At 53.0% G+C, this 23,969-nt stretch overlaps 1 protein-coding gene across 1 annotated transcript in view; it reads left to right on the top strand.

The window, feature by feature from the left end:
• The window catches only part of LOC119096242 (death-associated protein kinase 1), a gene marked incomplete at both ends in the record, with an annotated part of 62,900 nt that overhangs the window by 23,498 nt on the left and 15,433 nt on the right, over window positions 1-23,969 (top strand). The window contains 2 exon segments of the mRNA XM_037219060.1: window positions 6,505-6,615; window positions 21,626-21,823. Coding sequence (XP_037074955.1) covers window positions 6,505-6,615; window positions 21,626-21,823 — 309 coding nt within the window.

Below are 23,969 nucleotides of genomic sequence, written 5' to 3'. Positions count from 1 at the left end.
GGCTGCTCCTTTGTGTAAGGAACACGGGTCAAGGATTTGAATATTGTATGAGTTGGGGGCCATCTAGGTAAATAATACAACAGAAGTTTGCAGAGCAGCGATATCCCTGTGTGTGTCCCAGGGGTTTGCTGCCTGCAGGCATCTCATCATTCCCTCGCGGCTCCGGCTGGTGAGTCCCGCGAGATGCATCGCCGAGAGCGATATGGCCGCACGCGGTCCGATCGCGTGCCGACAATAGAGCCGTCACCATTCCCGGACGTGGCGCGGCGGCAGGACGCGCTGGCTGCCGCCCCGCTGATGAGCGCTGACCCAGTCTCTGCTGACGGATCGGGGCCGGGCCCGGCCGCCGTGGGACCCGACCGGTTCACGAGCGCACGGTGACGGCGGTTTCTCCACTGTCGGCGCGCGTGCGGTGCCCATCCGTGACGTCTGCACGACGGCTCCCCAGCCGAAGCCGTGCCGGCACGGGACGGGTGAGGAGCGTGCCGGGCCGCGCGGAGCGCGCGCCGGGCGACGACCGAGTCGACGGCGGAGTCGGCAGCAGGCCCGCGGCGGCGGTGGCCGATGCCGTAGTGCGCCGAACGGCCGCTGGAGGCGCTGGGGTCGGCAGTTCAGCGGAACCGGCCGACTTCGCGCCGCATATGCGTGGTGAGGCGCAGCAACGGTGGAGGTGGCGGCAGCCGGAGCCGGAGCTTGAGCCGGAGCCGGAATCGGAGCCATGGCCCACGGCAGGGCCGTGCACCGGGTGAGACCTGGAGGCCGACGGTCACGGCATGGCCGTCGTGCGGGCCCTTTACCTCCTGGACGTGCCGAGAGCAGCCGGTCTGGCCGCTGTACCGTTTCCCCCCGCCGTCCTCTGGCTTGGCTGACAGCGAGGATGCTGCCAGCGTGCTTGAGCTTCAGGAGAGCTCAGGCAGTTATCTGGCAGGGCCAGACGTCCTACGCTGCTTGTTGTCGGCTGATGGGCTTCCCTCTTCCTTTGTAGTCGCCCCCCCCCCCCCCCCCCCCGCCCAAGACCTGTTCGCCCAATGGACCGGAGGACCCGATTTCACGTCAGTGAATATAAGACTATATACAGTAAGCAGTAGTTTGCCTTTACCCTGGAACACCTCTGTTAATCGCCCGACCTTCACTGGCGTGATGTGGGCATTTGGTTTCTGCCGCTGTGCCCCGACATAATATATCCATTTCGGACGGTTTTGGTATCACAGTCGCAGTTTGCATATGCTGTATATAACCCCGAAAGAGCGCAGATTTAGTCATGGTTCCACATTTATAAAGCGTATCGTAGAAATGATCATTTTAGTTAATATTGCGATGATAAAACAAACGGTTGGTTCAATCATCGATGGGTTTGTCCCAGAAAAGCGGGCTGCTAGGTCCCTCGGAGTATGTTTAACAGGGACGTGTCGGCTGTCTGGCAGCAGACGTGGTCATTGGTGGCTCCCTCGCGGCAGGCTGCTAGGTCCCTCACATTATGTTTAGCAGGGAAGTGTCGGCTGTCTGGAAGCAGACGTGGTCATTGGTGGCTCCCTCGCGAGTGGCCGGTCGCACCCGCCACCGATCCTAAAACCGTTGGCATGCACTCTGACGGGCAGCAACGACTCATTATGACACGCCTGGTTCCACGTCGGCGGCTGTCATCAGGTCTCTGGATCAGTGCAGCTGTACGACTTTTTGCGTGATTTGATAAGATCATTTTGTTCTCGAGTAGAAACAAACGCTCGTCGTTTGGCCCGACGGTTGCCTGGAAATAAGGCAATTCCGACATGGCTCTTCCCGTGCAGCGGCAAAGGAAAGACAACTGTGATAATTCGTTTGATTAGGTGTTATCGTCGGCTTATGTCACCGCGAATGATGTCCAGCATAATTTCATCTCAAGACTCAACCAGCTGAGCATGCCTTGGCGGCAGGACAGCGGTTCTTTACATACCGGGCGGCGTCTCTCATTAATGAGCTGCTTGGGGATGTTCGAAGACTGAATTCAACAAGTCTTACCCGCACTGCCAGGTCCTTTTGTGTACGGTAGGGCAGTCTTATTCTGTTTGTTCGTGCATGCGTTTGTGTTTTTTACACCTTATCACTTTCCGTTATTTTTTGGCATACCGTTATATTTCCCAGACTAATAACACATCATAGCAACGAATGTATGTGAAGCGTCAGCTGAGGTCAAATAATAGTGATAATAAAAATAATAATCATCATCATAAAACTCCACCCAGTTGCCAGCTGATCAAGGCAAAATTTATTCCTTAAATTTCATACTTGGATTTAGTCTGCAAACTTTTCCACAATCTACCGAATGCTAAGGAAGCTATTGAAATCTTGGGATGTTCTTTGGCTCGACTTGAATGTAACGTCATCACTGGAGTAGCACCCCATCTCTAGAACCGCTTGTGCCCGATTTATTTACACACTGGCACAAAAAAATGCATGTTTCTCAAGGTCTTACACTAATGTCGTTGATCAAATATTGTGCTCGTATTCACCAAGTGCGGCAAACCATTCCATTCAAGCAAAACGCATTTCCCTTTAAAACACCAATATAACAACTTGGTATCACAGTCGGTAGAGTGGTATACTGGAAACTGGAGTGCCAAGCGTTATGCGCAAACAAAGGTTTCGAGCTCGGCTCAGTTGTCCAGCGCAGCGGCTCTGGCTGTAAACGCTGCCACCTGAGCGGAGCTGTGTGAAATAACGCTCGAAAGATAGAGCAAACCATCAGCCTCGCGATGACTACACCAAAGACACCATGTGGCGCGCATCCGGACGTTCCCGCGTTGTGGAGCTCCGACAGATAACACCCGAAAGAAATGGGCAGCAAACGCAAACGCTGCGAACAGCAGCGCGGTAAATGTTACCGATGAGGAAGTGTAGTTTCGAGTGCAGTCACCACACCAAGTGACAGCAACAAGCGTCAAGTTCGTCAGAATGTCGCCGCGTCGTCACACGGAGCCGAGCCGATCTGACTCGAGGCTCTCGGTCGCCTCTCGAAGGGTCAATACCCGTCCGCAACACCTGGCGGCCACCAGCTGTTCTCCCGCCGCGGCGACGCTGACAGGGACGGCGCCGGAGCGCTGACGCTGACAGGGACGGCGCCGAAGCGCTGACGCTGACAGGGACGGCGCCGGAGCGCTGACGCTGACAGGGACGGCGCCGGAGCGCTGACGCTGACAGGGACGGCGCCGGAGCGCTGACGCTGACAGGGACGGCGCCGAAGCGCTGACGCTGACAGGGACGGCACCGGAGCGCTGACGCTGACAGGGACGGCGCCGTAGCGCTGACGCTGTCAGGGACGGCACCGGGCCGGCGGAGCGGCCCGCGCTCCGCGCCGGGCCGGCGAAAGTCGCGAGTGTCCACCGATCGCTGGCAACAGCGTTGGGTGACCAGCCGCGTCGCTTTCGTCAGACATCGGCGAGCTGTCCTGTGGTGCGGCGTGGCTGGACAGGTGTGAGATCTGGCGGGCCGACCGCCGCGTGTCGGCAACACTCCGGTGGGCTACCGCCGCGTGCCAGCGACACTCTGGCGGGCTACCGTTGGCGTACCGGCGACACTCTGGTGGGCCGACCGCTACATGCCGGCGACACTCTAGTGCCCAGCGGCGGGCCACCTAACCCGGCCTCAGCTTGGGTCCACCCACAGCCTGGTCTGACCCGCCGCGGCCTGGTTTCGTTCCTCCTCAGTTGGGAACTCGGGCCAGGTTGGCCGGATCGGTCAATAGCCGCGACCATGCTTACCTGTATCGCGCGCCTTGTGTTGTCCTTGCCACGCATACGGTGACAAGCGCCAGAGCCAGGCTCCCACAGACCCAGGTAACACCTGCCGACGACACAATGCAGACAACGCAGCCACCACCTGCCAACAGCGGCTGCTTCCATACTGTGCCGTCGGTGGCAGTTACGGCGCTGTCGACAACGGTACGGCGACAAGACGGACGCTGCCAGCGCTCCCGAGGCGACTCTCCCAGGACCACCAGTGGCGTTCAAACCGACAGTTCTGACAGCCCCCTCGATAACGCCACCGGTCTCCCCTGATGACGTTCTCGGGTGGTCCTCACTACATTGCCGATGCCGCTGACAGCACGGCCGGTCTCCCTGAAATGACGCCCTGGCTACGCTGCGCTGCGGCAAACGGCGCCCATGAGCCACTCATTCAACGGCAGCCGGCTGAAGCCGAGCGAGCAAGCGGCCCCGACCAGCCTCAGTCTGCCTGCAACAGCCCCGGCTGAAGCCGAGCGGGCGAGCGGCCCCGACCGGCCTCAGTCTGCCTCCAACAGCCCCGGCTGACTTTGGCGGCGCTCAAGTGTACCTGAGAGCTGTCGGGCGCCGACAGCGACGCTCGCAGGTGCTCGCTCCGAGCGCTGAGTCGAGACAAGTGTGCGGTGCTTTGTTTTTTAGCCCGGTGATGGACGACGGAGAATACTCGGACACGCCAGGAAGGCGATTTCAAGAGAGGTGATGAACCGTTTACAACCATTTAAACTTTTTCGACACCAGAAAAATAGAGATTGGCATAAAAAGCGGCAAAGGATGTGAACCCTGGCTCGTTTGTTTCGTATTTTAATGTACGTCGAATACTTAAGCGCAGGTGCCTGAGCTCCCAAATGTGTTCAAGAAATTCGTTCCTTCGAACAGAGAAGAACATTTGGAACGTCTGAAGGAAAACGATAACTTGATCAATGATGTTGGCCATCGGCCTTTATTTCCGTATCACGCGATCAAAATGTGCGGTCATGTTTAAAGAGCACGGGAAATATGTGGGGTAGTCGACTTAGCTGATAGTATGCTTATGATGCGCTCTTCTAGGCATAATAGTAAACACATCGAGCCATATCTATGGAAATTGTTGGTGCTGTTGTACTTCCACCACTTTTTTATACACATCTAAAGCGTTAAGAAACAGTTTTTATGTGAAAAATTAAAGCACCCCCTTTGGATGGGGTGAGAACGGCTTCATCTCCTTCTTATTCAGATGACATCTTTTCACGGTTTTTGTTCTTCACACTGAAGTAATTCTATGAATTGGTGGCCGTATTGGCATTTGGCCATACAGGGCCGCATGGGAGGAAGGTGGTGCTTTGGATATGACACTGCCAGTTCGGATTTGCGCGTGACACAACATATTTGAGCACTTTTTGGGCGGATGCAGTTTTAATAAAGCTTAAGCGGGGATCATGGTTTGAATTGACCAGCGCCAGGTGGCTTGATCCAAGCTTAAGACATTCAAAAAACGTTATCCTGTTTTGGCTCGAGCTCAGAAATCGAGCTCAGAACCACCCAATCCAGCCTTATTTTCAATATTATCATGGATTCGGGTCTAGACGGTGAGTCCCATTGCGAGCTTCATCCATTGTTTCTTAAGTCTCTGTTTCCGAGCTCGAGCTCATTCTTTACATTCTGAATGAGTCGGGGTCATGGTTCCGAGTCGTAGGACCCTGGGTCCGATTCCGAGTTCATTGAGTTTCACAGCTACAAGTCCTAGTCAAAATGATAGTGCTAGGGAAAACCCTGAGCGCTTCAGCTAAAGCCACCAGCTTCTAAAGTTGACGGGTAGTCGTGGGGGGTTTAAGGCGCATCGACTGCTGTAGGTCATGCAGCACGGGTATTCGTGAGCATACATGCATACATAATGCAAACGAATACATGTATATATATATATATATATATGTATATATATATATATATGTATATATATATGTATATATATATATATGTATATATATATATTATTGGGTTGTAACTAGCGGCGGTTAGATGATTAAAGCTATCCCGGCATAATTATGTGTGCATCGTACCACAAGTTTACATTAGTGGTTTAGAAACAACCACGATGTTAGAAAGGGGCTAAAGTTGTTATATCTTAGCTGTTTTCAAGAAACTAAGCCATGAGTCGTTTGCGTTTATTGCTACGTTTAAGTCAGGTCACAATTCACAGGTTACTGAAACCTACCCAGAAATCACATTTTATCCGCACTTAGTTCAGAGTCTAAGTTCGAATTGTTGGTAATCCTGAATGTGATTTATCCGTTAAATGAATTGGTCTCCGTTCCACAGGGCCGCCAGTCCCGAATAAGTGCGCATAAAGCTTGGCCTTTTACTCGGTGAAATGACAGACGTTAAGGTATTTCGCATTCACTGCATTTTTCATTTTTAATGAAGCACATGGTCTTCTGCGTAAATGGACATCAAACCGCGTCATTTACAAAAAGATAATGAACGCTAACTGCGTTAGTCTTTAATGTATTCTTCCTGAAGTCTTCTTTAGGCTACACAGCTGCGCCACATGCCATGCCACATCCGTCTCGCGCCAGTGTGTGACGACCGTCGTCGGTGGTCCGGCGGCGTGCGCTGTCGACCGGCGCGACTAAGGTGTCGTGTTGGCCGGGCCGTTAGCCAGGGTCCAGGTCTGGTGCCGGCGCCTGTCGCTCGGCGTGGCGCCGACCCACCGGCCGCCCGTCAGCGCTCGTTCCGCACCACTTACCGGCCGCTGTCGCCCCGCCCGCAGGACGAGAACTTCGTGGTGTCAGCGCTCTTCTGCGCCGCCGAGGAGGGCAACATCGCCGGCATCAAGGAACTCTTTTCCATGGCCAAGATCGACCCCAACGTCTCCAACAAGGTGCGTCGATGTCAGCGCTTCCCCGACGTACGCGAGTGCATTGCGGGGTTCTAAGTGGGCTTTTGTTGCGTGATAAGGCAAGATCGGCAGGGGTTTTGGTTCCCTGGTATATTCCTACCCCGTCGCCATCTGCCAACATGTCTAAAATAGTTTGATCTACAGCCGCTGTGTTATCCTCGGAAGACCCGCGACGCTCGGTAACGGCGTGCCCACCGTCACGCTCTGTAGGCCACTCACGGTCTGAGACTGGCCTGCTGGAAACGAGTCGCAACGGTTGAGTTCAGTGTACAGTCACGGCTGGCAGCGCTTTCTTTGGAACATTCCCGGCGAAATGCTGGAGACGTCACACTGCCATCGATACATGCCCACCTGGCCGCGCCCACCAGCAGTACTGGAGATGAGCATGAACCATCAGGCCATCGGAAGTTAATGCGACAACTCACAAACACATTCTTAGCCGGAAAGGGGGTATAGGGGCTCTGTGACTCACTCAGCTGCTGTGACTATATGACGTTGCCTGCCTCTCACCCTGGCAGGAAAGGCGGACACTGCGGGGATCGAGCCCGCACCTCTGGCTTCCCAGACGTTTCTTAGCCGCGCCTGCTGAGTGTTTATGGTACAGAGGACGTGGACAAGACTCCCACTCATGTATGAGACCTCATACATGAGTGGGAGTATGATCTCAGGTTCTCAGTCCCGTTAGCTCTCGTCGGCCTATGCCGTGTCAAGTCTAAATAGATTATAAACAGAGTGAGCTCCGGGGAAATCAAGCAGCTGTGTACGCCACGCCCCACCGCACCTGACGTTATTCGGACCGAGCCGCGCACGCTGCCGGGTTATTTCGGCAGTTTGCTGGCGGTAAAAAACATCCCGCGGGAAAGTCTGAATTGCGTCGCCGTTTAAGTCTTGGGACACTTAGAATTTCGTCGCGAAGTGTTGGCTCAAGTTTGCCTCGGGGGTCGGGTGAAAGCTCCGTGGTGGTTATGAAAGCAAGGTGCGGAAAAGAGTGCCCGTTTCTGAATGACTGCTATTTGGTCCAGAAGATGAATACCATCTAATAGATTCCGTTTGAAATGAGTTGGCTAATGCCTTTGCGCTCCGGGTACACTGTACTGATTTAATTGGAGGTCTATCTGAACGGGTGTAATTTGCGCTCAATAAGGAGCCGCAGTTTGCGCACAACTAGAATGGGGTAAGATGTGTCTCGTGCGGAGTATCGGTTTGACATATATCTCGTGTAGAGGATGAGGATGCCGTCAACATCGGGCCTGCGCTGTGTATGGCTCTTTATGGTCCTGCACTACGAAAACAAGTGTGGGGCTTTGGAAGGAATAGTTTTATCCGTGGTTTCCAAGGCAAGACGCTATCGGCCGTGGTTGCACAACATTTAAGAAGAGCATCTCGAAAGTATCTCCTCCTTATTTCCCGTGTGGAGAGGTCGCTCTCCTTCTGTAAGGGATGTTTTTCGCCCCTGACGTTTGGCTTTCAAATGCATTGACAGCTCCGCTCGTCATGTGCGAAATATGGACATTTCGTATGTCGTAGGTACGAAATATGAGTATTTCGTGCCTAGTATAATGTGCTTCGTTTCCATTAAATGCGTTCTCTCACATCCCGGAACCATTAATCAGCGAAATTGTTGCTGGCGGCTTAATACGCAGTGGATTACAGTAAAAGACGCGCATCTTCACGGCAAGGTCATCCATTCCATTTTCCTTCCAGGCAACGCCGCTCCTCTGTGTGTGCGTGGGCGGAAGCATCTCTTTTTCTTGGCCGCTGAGGAGGGCGTGATCCACGTCGGCAACCTTATTGTCTCGACCTTTGGTTAGAGCTAACACCGTTACAGAGTGGCCAATTCGCTGGCTTGAGGCCTGTCCCGTGGTGGCTGTTCGTGCCGGACGGTCTGCCCTGAGTTCGCTCTGTGGCCGCAGCGTGGCGCTTCCGTCGCCGCTGCGCCGCGGCTGGCCGCAGGTCATTGCTGGGCGGATGTCGGAGCCTGCGGCGATGATAGCCTCTCCGCTGCGGAGTTCCGCAGGCGGCTCGCTGTGCGCTCCAATGGCGCCGGCAGATGGAACGATGGCCCAGTCCGTCCCGGAGGGCGGCAGACTCTCCGCATCAGGCACGCCATCGTGGCGCTCCGGCGCGACGGCGTCGTTGGAGACGCAATATTTGAGATGAGTTGTGAGCAACGGGAAATGGAACGAGTCCAGTTTGTTTGGTGCTAGGGGGGCGGCCTCCCAGAGAGGAACTCGTGTGATAACGTGTTTTTGCATCGCCGTCTCACCTTATCCCATATATGTATGGGGAGAATACAGCCGACCTCAACGCACCGTTGCTTGGCTTTATGCTTGACGGGCTTCAGTGGCCCCATTTTGTCTCGGAACGGACGCGTAATCACCCGCGAAAGACTCCGCGTCGGCGCATCATTTGTCACCATTGTCGCGGGCTTGACCGTGGCCGATGATCGTTTTTAGCGCGGCGCGTTTCCTGAATCAAGGCCTGTCGGTCCCCGCAACCGTTGCCGACGCTGAGTCCGGGCCTCCTGTTCAACCCTGTCCACGGAGTCCGGGCCTCCTGTTCAGCACTGTCCACGGAGTCCAGGCCTCCTGTCCAGCCCTCTCCACGGAGTCCGAGTTGCCTGTTCAGCCCTGTCCACCTAGCCCGGGCCGCCTGTTCAGCCCTGTCCGCGGAGTCCGGGCCGCCTGTTCCGCCCTGTCCACGGAGCCCGGGTCGCCTGTTCAGCTCTGCCCACGGAGTCCGGGCCTCCTGTTCAGCCCGGCCCAGCGAGCGGCCGGGCAGGCACTGTTCAGCTTTCCTGTCGGTGGAACGGAGCGGAGCCGGGACGCAGCGCCGCCGTCAGCAGAGCCCGAACTCTCACGCCGCGCTGACGCGCGCTGATGGCTCTGATAATATTACTGGCTGGAAAGGGCGCGTCATGGCTGCTGGAGCCTGAGCCGTGCGCAAGAATTCAGCTGAAGCTTACATTAGGGTAGAGATTTCGCAATGGCGGAAGCGGTATTCATTAAATATGAAAATCCGACCGACATGGCGGAGGGCGGAAGCCGGAAGGCTGGGAAGAACTGGGATAGGTATGCATTAATTATATGCGGGGTCTAACAGAGCACCTTAAAACTTGTTTAGTAAGTCATTAACTATTTTTAGTCAGCATATGTATTAGGTAACATTCGGTCTGCCCGACGGAGTAAAGTGTAATGTAGGAAATGGAGACCATAAAGTTTGGTCAGAGCATGGAAATGGAAACATTTTCAGTTGCATGACATTGCAACTCCCCTCACCGAGAGGTGCCTCACCTTTGGCTGGGCTGCCGATTTAACTGAACACTGGGGCTTTTCCACCTGTCTGTTAACAGTTAGCTAATGTCAGTCGGAAAAGAGGTCACTCGACTGTTTTATCGATGTTTCCGAGTTTGACTGCCCAGAAGCCAGTTTATGTTGTTCGGAGCTGGGTTCGGTTGGAATTGGCTCTGGTGAGGTTTTCGGAATAAAGAGCAGTGCTTCTAGCTGTTTGGCAACGGCTGGTTGCCCAGACTGTCGCGCCTTCTCACGAGCACACGTGAATGTGCTGCCGACACATTCTGCGTCAGGTTGCGTGTCGTTCAATTGTTTCAAGCAGCGGTGTGTTTGCTTGTGACATTCCGCCCATAACAATGCCTGCGGTTTTCTTCCATGCCAGACACCACGAGAAAGCTAGAAATTAGGGAGAGAGTCCGGTGCCGGTGGGGCTTAGGTGACGTCCATATTTAAGATTTCCATGCCATTTAAACGAATGTTGTGAAGCGCATGCATGGTGTTTCAAAAGCAATCTGTTCTCAAGCCGATACTCGCACGATGAGTTCAAAGTTCTTACCTTAAGTCTATGGCCTTCAGTATACCAGGAGGCGCTGGTTGAAAGACGTCGTAGTGCTAAGTATCGAGTGCATTGACACCCGTCTGTTTCCAATACGATTAATGTAATCAATACGATATTATAAATCAAAGTCAATAGAATCGTCATTCAGCATTACAGCGTCGTTAAACTAGTATCCCTGGTATCTTGAAGGTCGTTTACTCAATACGAGAACTTTGAACTCATCATGTCGAAAAAGGGGGAGCTGGAGAGCTTTATTTCTTATATCGATGCTCGCACCCCATGGAGCGCAATGGCGTGCGCATGGCGGCATGCCCGAATCGGGGACGTCCGGCTATGACGAAAGGGTGGCGAACTGAACCGTGCAGCCTCGTCCACTCGCCTGACGCCTGAGTCCGCGTCCCGGGGTCCCGCGTCCTGGAGTTGCGTCCCACTATCTATCTATATACAGGTGCCAGCCGAGAGTCCGGCTGACCGCCCCTCCATACGGTCCACAGGTGCCAGCCGAGAGTCCGGCTGACCGACCCTCCATACTGTCGACAGGTGCCAGCCGAGAGTCCGGCTGACCGCCCCTCCATACCGGCTAGGCGCGAAAGTCGCGGTATTTTTGGTAATCCTAGGATCCTGGTATTGCCGAATTTACAAACCTGGGATCCAGCGAAATCGCTGGATTAGGATGATGGTAGGTATACCATGTGATGAAATGAGCCGATGCTTGTATCAGAGGTAGCTGTATTTATAGCAAGTAAAGTGAAGGTAAATATATCGGCTGCTGAAGTCTTGCAACTACACGTGACTTCATGTGACCAAAAACACTTAACAATTCCAGTGGTCCTAAAGACCATACATGAAATGAGAGTTGTTCGCGTGTGGTACTACTTGTACACCGATTAGCTCGCAACGCACTCAAACCGCAAACGTTTACATGCCCACATAAGCAAAGCTTAGATCCTGACACTTCTTATCAAAGATCCGTGGTACCCATGGTTTTATGGGTTGCCAGGCACCCTCATTTGATGTCCAGGTTTTGGACATTGTAGCAATATCTAACATAGGTTATCAGAAATATTGATTTAAGAAGTTCTGCGAAATATGCTCGATTTCTTTTGCTTCTATAACCTTTACAGTAGATATGAACATCGCAAATCATGAATTTTTGATATGGGCCGGAAGTTCAAAAATCACTATGTTCAAGCACGATTTCCGCATTGTTTCGGGCAACGTGGCTTTTAAAAGCACAGCTCAGAAAAACAAAAGCAGATAGTACTGGCTCCGAAACGGTCGGAACTCTCGCGGTCGGTCCAATGCCCATATGAACTGTCATGTGTTCATCACTACGATTGGCGTGCAAGGCTGAATGGTATCGGTCCCTTGCCAAGTACCATTTGTCTTCTACGTTGATCGACTTAGTTTAGAATAGCTCCCAGCTCTAGTGGGCGCTGGAGCAGGAGCTGCAAAGGGCGAAGGGGTTTTCGAACTTTCTTTCAAATACGCACCACCATATGCTATATATCATAGTTTGCGACTTCCGGTGATGGTTTTGTTACACTCATATAATCCTTGAAAGCATGATAAAATGAAGTGATCTTTGAATGCAAATCCTCTTTTTCCTGGATATCGGCATGCAGGCTTGCAAAAATGCCAATGCCTAAATCGTTACCGTCTTGGGCCGGGGTGCCGGGACTAAAATCGTTACCGTCTTGGGCCGGGGCGCCGGGACCAAAATCGTTACCGTCTTGGGCCGGGGTGCCGGGACTAAAATCGTTACCGTCTTGGGCCGGGGTGCTGGGACTAAAATCCGCAGTACGTGCCCCACGCTGCCGGAGGGTTCACTCTTTCCCTGACTCCCTTGCCCGCCCCCATATTACATACCAACGCTGCTGCGATCACGTGCCTGACTTCCCTGAGTCATTGGACCTGTGTCCTGGTCTGAGGACGATTTTGTGGCGATTTTGTGACGGTTTTGTGACGGTTTTGTGACGTTTTTGTGACGATTTTGTGACGGTTTTAGCTGTGGAGCCTCTAGATCCTGGCGGTCGGCAATTCTAGCTGGCTTGATCGTGTTGGGCCGGTTTATTGCTTGGTGTGTTAGCTTCTGACTCACACATCCTGGCAAAGATGTTATTATCTTCCCTGCACCACCGACCAGTAGGGCGAGCAGAGGAACACAGGGAGCATTGTTCTCCCCCCCCCCCCTTTCTTCAGGTCCCGACGGGTCCGAAGGGCTCTTTGGGACCGACAAGGAAAGGCCTAATTTGAGAGCCTGAAGGACTTGGAGGGCTGACCGAAGGTCGTATGAAAAGGCTCCGCCCCGCAGGGCTGGGCTTTTAAATGCCGGTCGACTGCTATTTGAGCCGAAAGGGGACCCATCAGTCGATGATGGCGTCTATGTCGGTCAGGCACCACCAATACTGAACAGTCAGCTCAGTGTCGATATGGGCCTGAGGGCTTGCTTCCGAGGTGGGAGAAAATCCGGGTCCGCAATTTACATTTATTCGAGTCCCTGGGTCAAGTAAGAGCCATCTGTGTCGGACATGGGCCAACAGTGCCTAACAGGGCTTCCTGCTTTGGCAAGGGGTCGAGTTAGCCAGAACAGTGTTAAAGGGGCTCCGAAGAGGGGCTCCAGGGACCCTAAGGACCGACGATCAAAGGCCCGATGGGAAGGTAGAATCGCCCGAATGGCTGGCTGTAGGTCACATAAAGGATCCCGTCCCACAGGGCCGTGACCTGAAATGTCGGTCAGTGGCCTCTTGTACCGTTTGAGAACCCCCTGGAACAATGCGGGCCTGCATAACGGCCAGAGTCCACCAACATCGAACAGTCGACCCCGTATCGGTCTTAGCCCTTGGGGCCCATTTCCCAAGAAGGGACAAGGCCGGGCCCACGATTTGCGTTGGTCGAGGTCCCCGAAACAGTGAGGGGCTCTTGTGTCCGTCAAGGGCCCACAGTTCATAACAGGAGCTGTGGCGACAAGGGGCTCCGTGGCGACAAGGGGCTCCGAAGCGTCCAAAGGAACATTTGCTAAACAGGGACAGGAACGAGATGTATGTCAGAGAACCTCTAGCGTTGGGGCGGGGGGGGGGGGGGTCTAATGAAAGGAGACACGACGACTTTTCATGAGAGTACACGTTAGGACCTTGGAAGGGTCCTGTGTCATTCAGAGCCCCCAGTGCTGAACGGGGACTCTCCCCTCCATTCCAGCTAAGGGCTTGTTAAGCTGAACTAGAATGCACGTCCCTATTATTGGGCCGACCGCCTGCGGCGGTAAGGGATATTTTCTGTCCATGAGGGTTTTTTACCTTGATCGGGGGTCATTTGAGCACGTTTGAAGGGCTGCCGCGTGAGTGGAGGATCAATATATCACGTATCCCTCTAGGGATCTTCGGATCACCTAGAGAACCCCATCACCATGTTGCCAGTATGACAGCCTGTGGGTTTCCGCGCTGGTACGGAATAGCCTTTAAGTTCGTGGCCGGGAACGATAATATGCCACCCAAGTGTTTTATCCATGAGGCCCCTTGCCCGGTAAAAGTAAGACGTCTCATCAGTGCTCTGTAGAGTGGATCGAGATAAGATCAAAACTGAAGAAGACCAAACCATGTTGTGATGCACAACGCTGGTGCAGGGCGAGCCGGCTCACCTAGCGGCGGAGTGCGACCACAACGCAACACATTGTTTTCCTGAGAGTGACCAACCTTTTGCAGCATCAGCTTGTGAAACAAATCATATAAAAGGGTTTCGAACCTGCGCGTACGCAATCTCAGGAGCATGTACAGCAATGCCTGGGGTTGCAGTTTCCGAGAAACGGAACGACGTCGGCCGCTGCAGCTGAAACCATGCCGCTGGCAGAGATAGGATTAGACACGCAAGAATGACCGTCATAAAAAAATGTTTCGGAAATATTTCAAAATAAATGGATATCGTTCAAAGATTAAACTAGGGCCAAACTTTTTTAGTTCAAGGTTGTCCTGTGGACAGATGTACAATTCCAGCGCCATAAAAGTAGAAATTATATCTTTACTCTATCAGATTCACCACCAGATACCAGTACCCGGTCCGCTGTGCTGTAAGTGCTAATCCGATGTCATCATTGATCTGAAAATCGCGCCGGCGAAATATATGCCCGGAGTGCCTCTTAAACTTATGAACACATGTACTTAAGCGCTCAAAGATTTCCTTCCCGACGCGTCACCATTTTGGTTCGCTCGTTGGCCGCGGCTCAGTGGCAATCAAAGGGCCGTCGCCGCGCGGCCTTTGGAATGTGCAGCCCCGGTGCGTCCGGATGTTCGATTCGAAAATCTGTGAGTGCCCATAGTCAAGGCTCTTTTACATAATCTGTATCACCAATTGATTTTAACCGAATGCTGAACACTTCATCAACGAACATGGGCCGGCCGTGTTTACACAATTTTTTAATCAAGTTTGACCTACCATCTGCGTTCACGGAGTTCCGAATATCTATGTACAGCGAAATATAAACGTGCGATTTGTTACAGAAAGCATTCAGACAAGGCCTCTTAGTTATCGGCTTAAAAACAGTCCACTGGACCATTGTAACATCAAAAGTGTCACTGGTTTATTCCATGCAGTCGCTTATAAACCATCTGATTACTTCACAGGTTTCAGAAAATAAATGGTATTGTTTTTTTTCGGTAAGCTCAGGTTTCTATTCGCGTTTCAGGGGGTAAAATGAAAATGAAATGAAGAATTTTGTATCCCTTATAAGCAAGTGGACCATATCCGGTGATTGCATTTTTGGGGGTGTCTCACCAGCAGGAAGCCCTTTGTCTACCCTGTGCCTCCTCACCGCGGCAAGTCTCTGGCTACGCCCGTGAACCGTCGGCAGGTGAACCGCTGGGTCAAGCCCCCCACCCCCCACCCCCACTGGGTTGACCGAACGACCTTGCAGCTGGTGGCACGTGTTGACTTCACACCAACACAATCAAGCCGACGTGCCATGACTTTGACCGGGACGCCTGTCGGCAAATGCTTTGGAGCTTGTAAGCGGCGCGGCCGTACAAACATGTTCAACGCCTAGCATATATTGGCCACTCGAAATTTGTTTGTATGTAATTTTAAACACTAGGTATCGTGGAAAGTGGCACGCAAGTGGCAAGACATTTTGCGTTACCTTGTTCAATGCCCGTATTATCAAATAGCATTCCGTACTGGATTGCTGTATATGATTCATCGCGGATCACAGTCATCAGTCATTGGCTAACTGAATGTCTTTATGAATGTCTCGTGAATGTGTGCTTTAGTTGTTTATGGTTGGGAGAAAACTGACATTGAGAGCAAAATGCTGTCGGTGACAGCAACGCGTTTGATAAATATGGCCTCAAACAATACCATAATTTTTTAGCTTTTTCCGCCATGGGTGAGCAAATAAAAAGGTTTTAAAAAGTTTATAAAATGTGCCTATGAAGTTTGAGCATATGCTAAACGCCACGACAGGGAAATATGGTTTTCGTGCAACTTCATCAGCAAGCAATAGGTAAACCACGTTTATCCAACTAAGAATAAGTTTTCTATAAAATGCGGCTTTTTATAGAGATTTTTCCGTGCCGTGCCCGTACCTTTAGTTCACCTTACTTAGAGGGAAATGCTAGGTCTGGCAATCAGCCGTGTTGCCGGTTGAAAACTTTGGTGCTAGTTGTGCCGTTATTGTTTATGTCGGCGCTGTGCGTAGCAAGGCGGGCCCTGAGGATCATTTTATCTAAGGATTATTCATCTTGGATCCTGTTGAGGTATGCAAGACCTGTAAGCTCTGAGTACTGTAAGTGCGCTCTGTGAGTGCTGCATGCCTCATGAACAGGGACGCTAGAAGGACATAGGAGGTAACTTACAAGTTTAGTAGGAAGAGATGCGGTATTAATACCCGGGCCTAAAGGCATGATCTTGCCAATAAGCAGCCTAACGCAATTGGGTGAAACCGTGCGTCTTATCAAAACATATTTTTAGATCTTTGCGAAACATTTGCTCTAAAAGTCGCTGATAAAAAAGCGTGTGTTTATTAAATAAACGTTGACAAGTTTTTCACAAGCTTGAAAATTTTCGCTGTTACCCTTCGTGAAAACGGCTAATGTTTCTCTCTTTGTCATAGCTGAATGCATTGCGAGGAAAATAATTCCACTTGGTAGGAAAGGACCGCAAACCATTTAAAATAAAGCTTCATTAGGTTTTTGTGAGCACGTTACGCCGATTTTGTGGCATGTCGATCAGGCAGTGAGAGTTTGGTTAGCAGTATATGAGTGTTCCTCATCACAATATTGTTCCGAGTTGGTTGGGCTGGTCTGGCTTCAGGGTGCAAAAGTTTTTGAAGCAACGCCATCTGGTTCTGCGGTTTAAAATCAAAATAATTCAAGTACTTCTCTCTCGGTGTACCACCCAACAGCTTTTTACGTCCACAATGACGATACCTTGAGCTAGCTCCAGCTGTTCCCAATATGTACACAACACCTTTTAACACCTGCAGTGGTACAGTGCGTACCAGTGCAGTTTTCATCTGCATCACCGGTCAGATGACACGCATTACTACAGCTTCACCGCCCTCGGACGTGCCTGGCGCGGAGTCCGGCGTGCAGCTTCTCCGCCCTCGGACGTGCCTACTGTAGAGTCCCGCACTCCAGGGCCTCTCCATGTGCGGATTATATTAATACGAAAATGAGCACTGAAAAAGCTGATGAATGGAAGATAGCTGCCTTCACCAATCTTATCAGCTATAGACGACACAAATCCGATTGCTGCCAGTTCTGCCCCATGGTGCTCTACGAATCCTTCTCAAAGTCACGCACATCTACAGCGCGTGTTGCTCTGTTTATTACGCAGCACGCGCGCTTACAATCACAGCGCGTCGATTGCAAAGCGCGCGGCAGTCGATGCAACTAAATGGTGTTGCGGAGCCATGTGTACACATCGCGATGGACGAGTCGATGGGCGATGGTACTATTCGAATTCCCTGCGGACGGCGTGCTGTGACCACTCTCCGGCTTTCTTGAACATTCTCGGCTGTACTCTTCCTGTCTGTATGCCGGTCATTGTGGCGTTATGATGCACTCAGCTGTTTAGGCTATGAGGCGTCGCCTGCCTCTCATCTTAATCTCTGATCTAATCTATCTTAGCCTCTATCATCTTAATCCTTAATCATCTAAGCCTCTGAGCTGTTGAGGCTATGTGGCGTCACTTGCCTCTCACCTTGGCAGGAAGGGCGAGCACCGAACCCGTGCCCCGACACGTTAACCGCCGCACTACCGGCGTACGTGCCTTTGATTACATATCTTTATAAACGTTGATTTTCCAATCAAGGCGTCACAATTGTAACTAGAGATAATTATCTACAAAATCCTAAGCTAATGTGGCTGATTTGGTGTCAAGCCAGATAAGTGCGAGCCTATATATTAATTTATCTAAATCTATGGCGATTCGGGTTAAGGCAATACATACTCAAAACATGAGACCCATGCTTATGGCTGCCAGAATTATCTCAAGTTTTTTTGTAGCTGTCCTGGCAAGGCGACGCACAAAAATCTACGCCATAGCCAAATGTACCAACTACGACAGAAGGTCTTGACAGCCTTGAGAACCTGGCTTAAAGTGTAGTTTGTATAATCGAAAGTACACAAGTTGTTAAGTGCATATATCTCCCATATTTGGTTTTGTATCCTTTATATCTTTATTAATCCCTATATATCTCTATGTCTTCATTTTCCTGCCTTTTTCTCCAAGGAATAGTGATCTTACTGCTGTCAAAAGGAAAGAAGTCATAAATACTTGGCGAAGATTGTACTTTAGCTTTAAGAAACTGGCTTCTGACTCATTCTTAGCGCCAAGACCACTTTCTGCTTTAGGTGGCCTCAGCTGTTGCCAAAGCGAGCCGCATGTTAGGACTATTTTTAGAAGGATGCGGGAGTATCTAGTTTAAAGCAATGTTCCCTGGACCACAAATTCACAGCATCCGCGCACAACGTTCACTCCCGATCAGGCCTGAAGTGCGGATGAACTGTTGTTGGGGTGGGATCAGCACCAGCCAATTCGAAATAGCTTGAGTGCGTTATTTACAATTTTGTAATGTGTCTGGTGGTCATCGGGCACCCCTACTGCGATGCATTTATTGTTTTACTCAAAGTTATTTCCGTGCTGGCTTGCGCGAAACCTACTGCACCCTGCCGGTCCCCTATATAGAGCATATCCGGTGGTGAATACATACAGTGGCCATGCCTAAGCATGCTAGATCTGGGCTCACAATCTCCGTTTTTCGAGCTGTGCTCAGTTCTTCATGGGCAAAGTATGTACCTGAAGCTGTAACCCATGACATGACAAGTGCCGACACCACACCTGAGCGACCGTACTCCAAGGCAAAGGAGCTGTTGTGACACACTTACCTGTGACGTCATAGGCTGTGACTTGTGGATAGCGTCTGGCAATAGGGAGCCCAACCATAGCGTACGTCACGAAACCACGCGTAGACAAGGGTTGCCCGGCAGGCTGTAGGCGGCGCGTGCGGCGCGTGGCGCGGTCCGCGTGTGCCGCCAGGACCGCTCCGTGACGCCATCGGCGGGACGCACCGGGGCCGGGCGGGAGCGGGACGCGCCGGAACCGGGCTGGACGGGACGCTGCAGGGCCATGCGGGAGCGGGACGCGCCGGAACGTTTCTGGACGGGACGCGGCAGGGCCATGCGGGAGCGGGGCGCGCCGAGACCTTTCTGGACGGGACGCGGCGGGGCCGGGCAGGAGCGGGACGCACTGGGACCGGGCGGGGGCTGGACGCGGCAGGGCCATGCGGGAGCGGGACGCGCCGGGACCGGGCTGGACGGGACGCGGCAGTGCCGTGCGGGAGTGGGACGTGCCAGGACCGGGCGGGGGCTGGACGCGGCAGGGCCGGGCGGGGGCGGGACGCGGCAGGGCCGGGCGGGAGCGGGACACACCGGGACCGGGCGGGAGCGAGACGCACCGGGATCGGGCGGGAACGGGACGTGGCAGGACCGGGCGGGAGCGAGACGCACCGGGATCGGGCGGGAACGGGACGCGGCAGGGCCGGGCGGGAGCGGGACACACCGGGACCGGGCGGGAGCGGGACACACCGGGACCGGGCGGGAGCGGGACGTGGCAGGACCGGGCGGGAGCGAGACGCACCGGGATCGGGCGGGAACGGGACGCGGCAGGGCCGGGCGGGAGCGGGACGCGCCGGGGCCGGGCGGGAGCTGGCCGCTTGAGAAAGTCGTCGGGGTTCCAGGCGGAATGGAAATGCCTCGCAGACCGTGTAATACCTAGCCCATGAATTGGGGAATCGGGCCACGGGAGAGCCGGTGGCGTGTTGGGGTCAGACCACCGCCACCAAAACACCACTTCGTGACACTGATTGACAGCGGGCTGCGCGGATTGGACTGGTGCCTGCGCTGGTGGGGCCGCTGCTGGGTAAAACAGTGCCGCTTGGATGCCGTTCCCATGAGGCAGCGGTGCAGGGGCTGAGCGGCCGACTGGGCCCAGTCGGAGCGGGCCACGTGTTCCCGTCGACTGGGCCCAGTCGGAGCGGGCCACGTGTTCCCGTCGACTGGGCCCAGTCGGAGCGGGCCGTATGTACCAGCCGACTGGGCCCAGCCGCAGCGGGCCGTATGCACCAGCCGACTGGGCCCAGCCGGAGCGGGCCGTATGTGCCAGCCGACTGGGCCCAGCCGGAGCGGACCGCGTGCACCGGCCGACTGGGCCCAGCCGGAACGGGCCGCGTGTACCCGCCGAGTGGGTCCAGCGAGAGCGGGCCGTATGTACCAGCCGACTGGGCCCAGTCGGAGCGGGCCGTATGTACCAGCCGACTGGGCCCAGCCGCAGCGGGCCGTATGTACCAGCCGACTGGGCCCAGCCGGAGCGGACCGCGTGTACTAGCCGACTGGGCCCAGCCGCAGCGGGCCGTATGTACCAGTCGACTGGGCCCAGCCGGAGCGGGCCGCGTGTACCGGCCGACTGGGCCCAGCGGGAGCGGGACGTATGTACCCGCCGACTGGGTACAGCGGGAGCGGGACGTATGTACCAGCCGACTGGGCACAGCGGGAGCGGGACGTATGTACCCGCCGACTGGGCACAGCGGGAGCGGGACGTATGTACCAGCCGACTCCATTTGTCGGCGAACAGGTTTGCGTTGCTGCTGTACTGCAGCGACGACTGGGGTCTAAAAAACAAGCCTGGAGTTTCAAAAATTTTGGTAGCCCGCATGGGATGACTAAGACTCGTACTCTTTCCCTGCGCATTGTCTGACCCAAACGCAGGGCCTTTTATCTTCCTCGTCCACAACTAGCGACATAAGGCACGACGGGTGAAATATGCTGCCTGTCATTCCAACTCTCGCCCTGATTCGCCTCTTTTCCGAACCCAACCTGACAGGGGGTCGATGCCTTGACCTTGCTCAATGCCTTTTCTTAACTAAGAAAACAGAGTCTCGTGGGATAATAAACAGTGTTTCAACGAGGTCTCCCCATTGGTAACAGTTTTATGTTTTGCCCAGTTATTAATGCATTTAAGCCGGTTCAAAAGTCACTTTTCGTGACAACCAAATTATTTCATCTTTACCTGTGCATGTTTACAACATGGCCTCACCTATCATCATAAACTTACACAGACGTCTTCCATGTTTAGCTTTGCTTGAAACACTTCTAGATGTTATGTTAGCTTGAGGTAACAAGAGGTAAACGTTAGCTTGAAACATTTCTAGATGCGTTTCTGTGTGTTTTAGCATATATGCATATATCCATATATTTATACATAATGTACGTGTCAGCTGATATGACGGTGTCGCTCCCTCCGCGCGCTACCGGCGAATCGGCGCCCGCCACCCGCGTCGTGGACCACCGTGCAATGTTCTTAAAAAGGCTGCTTCTCAGGAACTGGAATAGCTAGACACACGTTATTGAGTCAATGAACGCCCGATGGATGCTCAAGAGGCTCCTGCAAATGTCAGCGCAATTACACGACGTACGCCGGGGAGATTTCCTCAGAAAACCTTAGGGAAGGGAGGGGCTCGGTTCCGCTTCCTTTCAGGGCGAGCGTTGAACAACAATAATAAGAAAGCTGCTGCTAAACTTTGGTGTCGTGACGAATTTGCCTGATGTGGTAGGGGGCGGGTCGCCGCCAACGTACTGCCATCTGCCGACAGCACGGTGAGACTGCACTTCACGTGGCGGCCGGCCTGGGTCAGCTGGAGGTGGTGCGGGTGCTGCGCGCCAAAGGAGCCAACTTAAACCAGACGGACGGCAACGGTGACAACTCGGCCTTCTGGGCGGCCCGGCATAGCCACTCGGCCGTGCTCAATTACCTCATCCGGGAGGGCGTGCACGTCAACAACAGGAACAAGGTATGTGTGTGTGTGTGTGTGTGTGTGTGTGTGTGTGTGTGTGTGTGTGTGTGTGTGTGTGTGTGTGTGTGTGTGTGTGTGTGTGTGTATGCGTGCGTGCGTGCGTGCGTGCGTGCGTGCGTGCGTGCGTGCGTGCGTGTGTGTGTGTGTGTGTGTGTGTGTGTGTGTGTGTGTGTGTGTGTGTGTGTGTGTGTGTGTGTGTGTGTGTGTGTGTGTGTGTGTGTCATTGGGGCTTTACGACGCACTCAGCTGCTGAGGCGATATGGTGTCGCCTGTCTCTCACCCTGGCAGGAAGGGCGGGCACCGCGGGGAATCGAATCCCTGACCTGTGGTTTCCCAGACGCGTAGTGGTTAATGTAGACGCGTTAACCACTTCACTACCGGCACCCGACAACGCTCCGTGGTAAGGTGGGTTCGTCACGGGTCCCTCACCGCGTTAACCACGACACTACCGGCACCCGACAACACTCTGGAATAAGGTGGGTTCGTCACGGGTCCCTCACAGGCAGCGTACTGAGGCGAGGTGCACACGTTACGAGTCTGTCACGGACAGAATACTGCGGTGAGGTCTGCACGTCACAAGAGTGGATGGTAGAATCAGGTCGCTGATGATGACTATGTTTACCATATCTGCTCGCCTCGATCAATGCTAGCCGCTGTAGAGTGCCGTCCAGCAGCGGCCAAATGGTTGTAGTGCTGGCGTGTTGACCAGTATTCCTTGGAACGTGCCTATCAAACCTGAAATATGCGCTCAGTTCCCTGTGCCTTTTTATGGCATTACTTTCATTCTCCATGTTTCTTTGGGGTCCTTGTTTCCATTCGCGCTTGCGAGAGACTCTTATTAAATGGTAAGTGATTCCCAGCGCCTAACGGATACTGGGGCCCTAGAAAAATGCTGCAAGTGAATCTTTTTTCTTTTATCAGAGCAGATACTTCGTGAGGTATGGCCTATGTGCTAACCTCATATTAGTGTTGTATGCCGTCAGTATGGGAGCAGCTTACGTACACGATCGCAGCTGAACGCGACACCGACCCTTGTAACACGACTGGCTGCCGTCATGTCGGCTCTTGACTGTCGGAGACGCACGCACTGTCGGTGCGTGAAGCTCAGCAAGCTCTGGCCGGGAGCAATTCTGGGGAAGTTCGCCACTCTTTTAGAGTCATGGTGTTCGGCGGACACCAGTGGAAATGTCTGACGCGGTGCTGACGTCAAGGGAGCGATCGACCTTTTCGCTTCAGGGAATTTTGTCGCAATACTGCGTTTTGAATTGATATAATCCTCGTCACTATAGTACCCTCGGGTGCCACAGAAAAACATCCACATACGGTAAGACTACCATTTACATCGGTCAAGCGTAAAAATTTAACTTCGATGAGGCCGTCAGTTGACAGATGATCCCTGAGGCGCTACTTTATGGTAAGGTTACATGACAGATGGTGTAGGCATGCTAACACCAGTTTCTAAGGGGGCCGATGCATGTCACAAAATCATTACCAAGCCATGGTGTCTAATCCAACATTGGTATGTGCTTATGTTACATTGCAATCCTGTTTGCATGATCCGAAGAGGATTATGGAAATCCTTTGAACCAGAGTTTGAAACAGATCGACCTAAGGCTTAATTCACATTGCTGCTGCAACATACAGGCATCAATTGTCACCACAACAACTTAGAGTATATTTGAATGTGGCCATTGTCAAGCTCCTTTGCATGATGTTATGCATAATTTTTTGACGGCTGCATGTGAAATCAAGATCTATGACCTCGGACTTAGATATGCCAGCATAATTAATTAAGTGAAGGATATTACGGCTTTCCGAATCTCTGCTAGTTTATGCCGACCTTGTCTGGAAGAAGCTAGTAAAAGCCAGAATATGGCAAAAACTAGTTTCAGTTGTCGAAATGCCAACCATGGCCAGGGCACGTCACCCACCGCCGGTGAACCGTGGTGGCGACTGTCAATGGCAGCGTCCAGTCAGTTTTTTTTCGGTCCCCTGAAGCACAACGGGATGTGCAATGCTTGCACGGGAGAAGTACAAAAGGTGAAAAACCAGCGTATGTAGTTGGTGCTAGTTGTTTACGTCATGCTTAGTGTAAAGGTGTGGCGGAATGAGTCTGAATCCTTTTTCAAAAGTTTGACATTTT

Source organism: Pollicipes pollicipes, unplaced genomic scaffold, assembly GCF_011947565.3.
Source record: "Pollicipes pollicipes isolate AB1234 unplaced genomic scaffold, Ppol_2.1 Scaffold_1924;HRSCAF=2254_pilon_pilon_pilon, whole genome shotgun sequence".
Classification (NCBI taxonomy): domain Eukaryota; kingdom Metazoa; phylum Arthropoda; class Thecostraca; order Pollicipedomorpha; family Pollicipedidae; genus Pollicipes; species Pollicipes pollicipes.
This window is presented reverse-complemented; position numbering and strand designations above follow the sequence as displayed.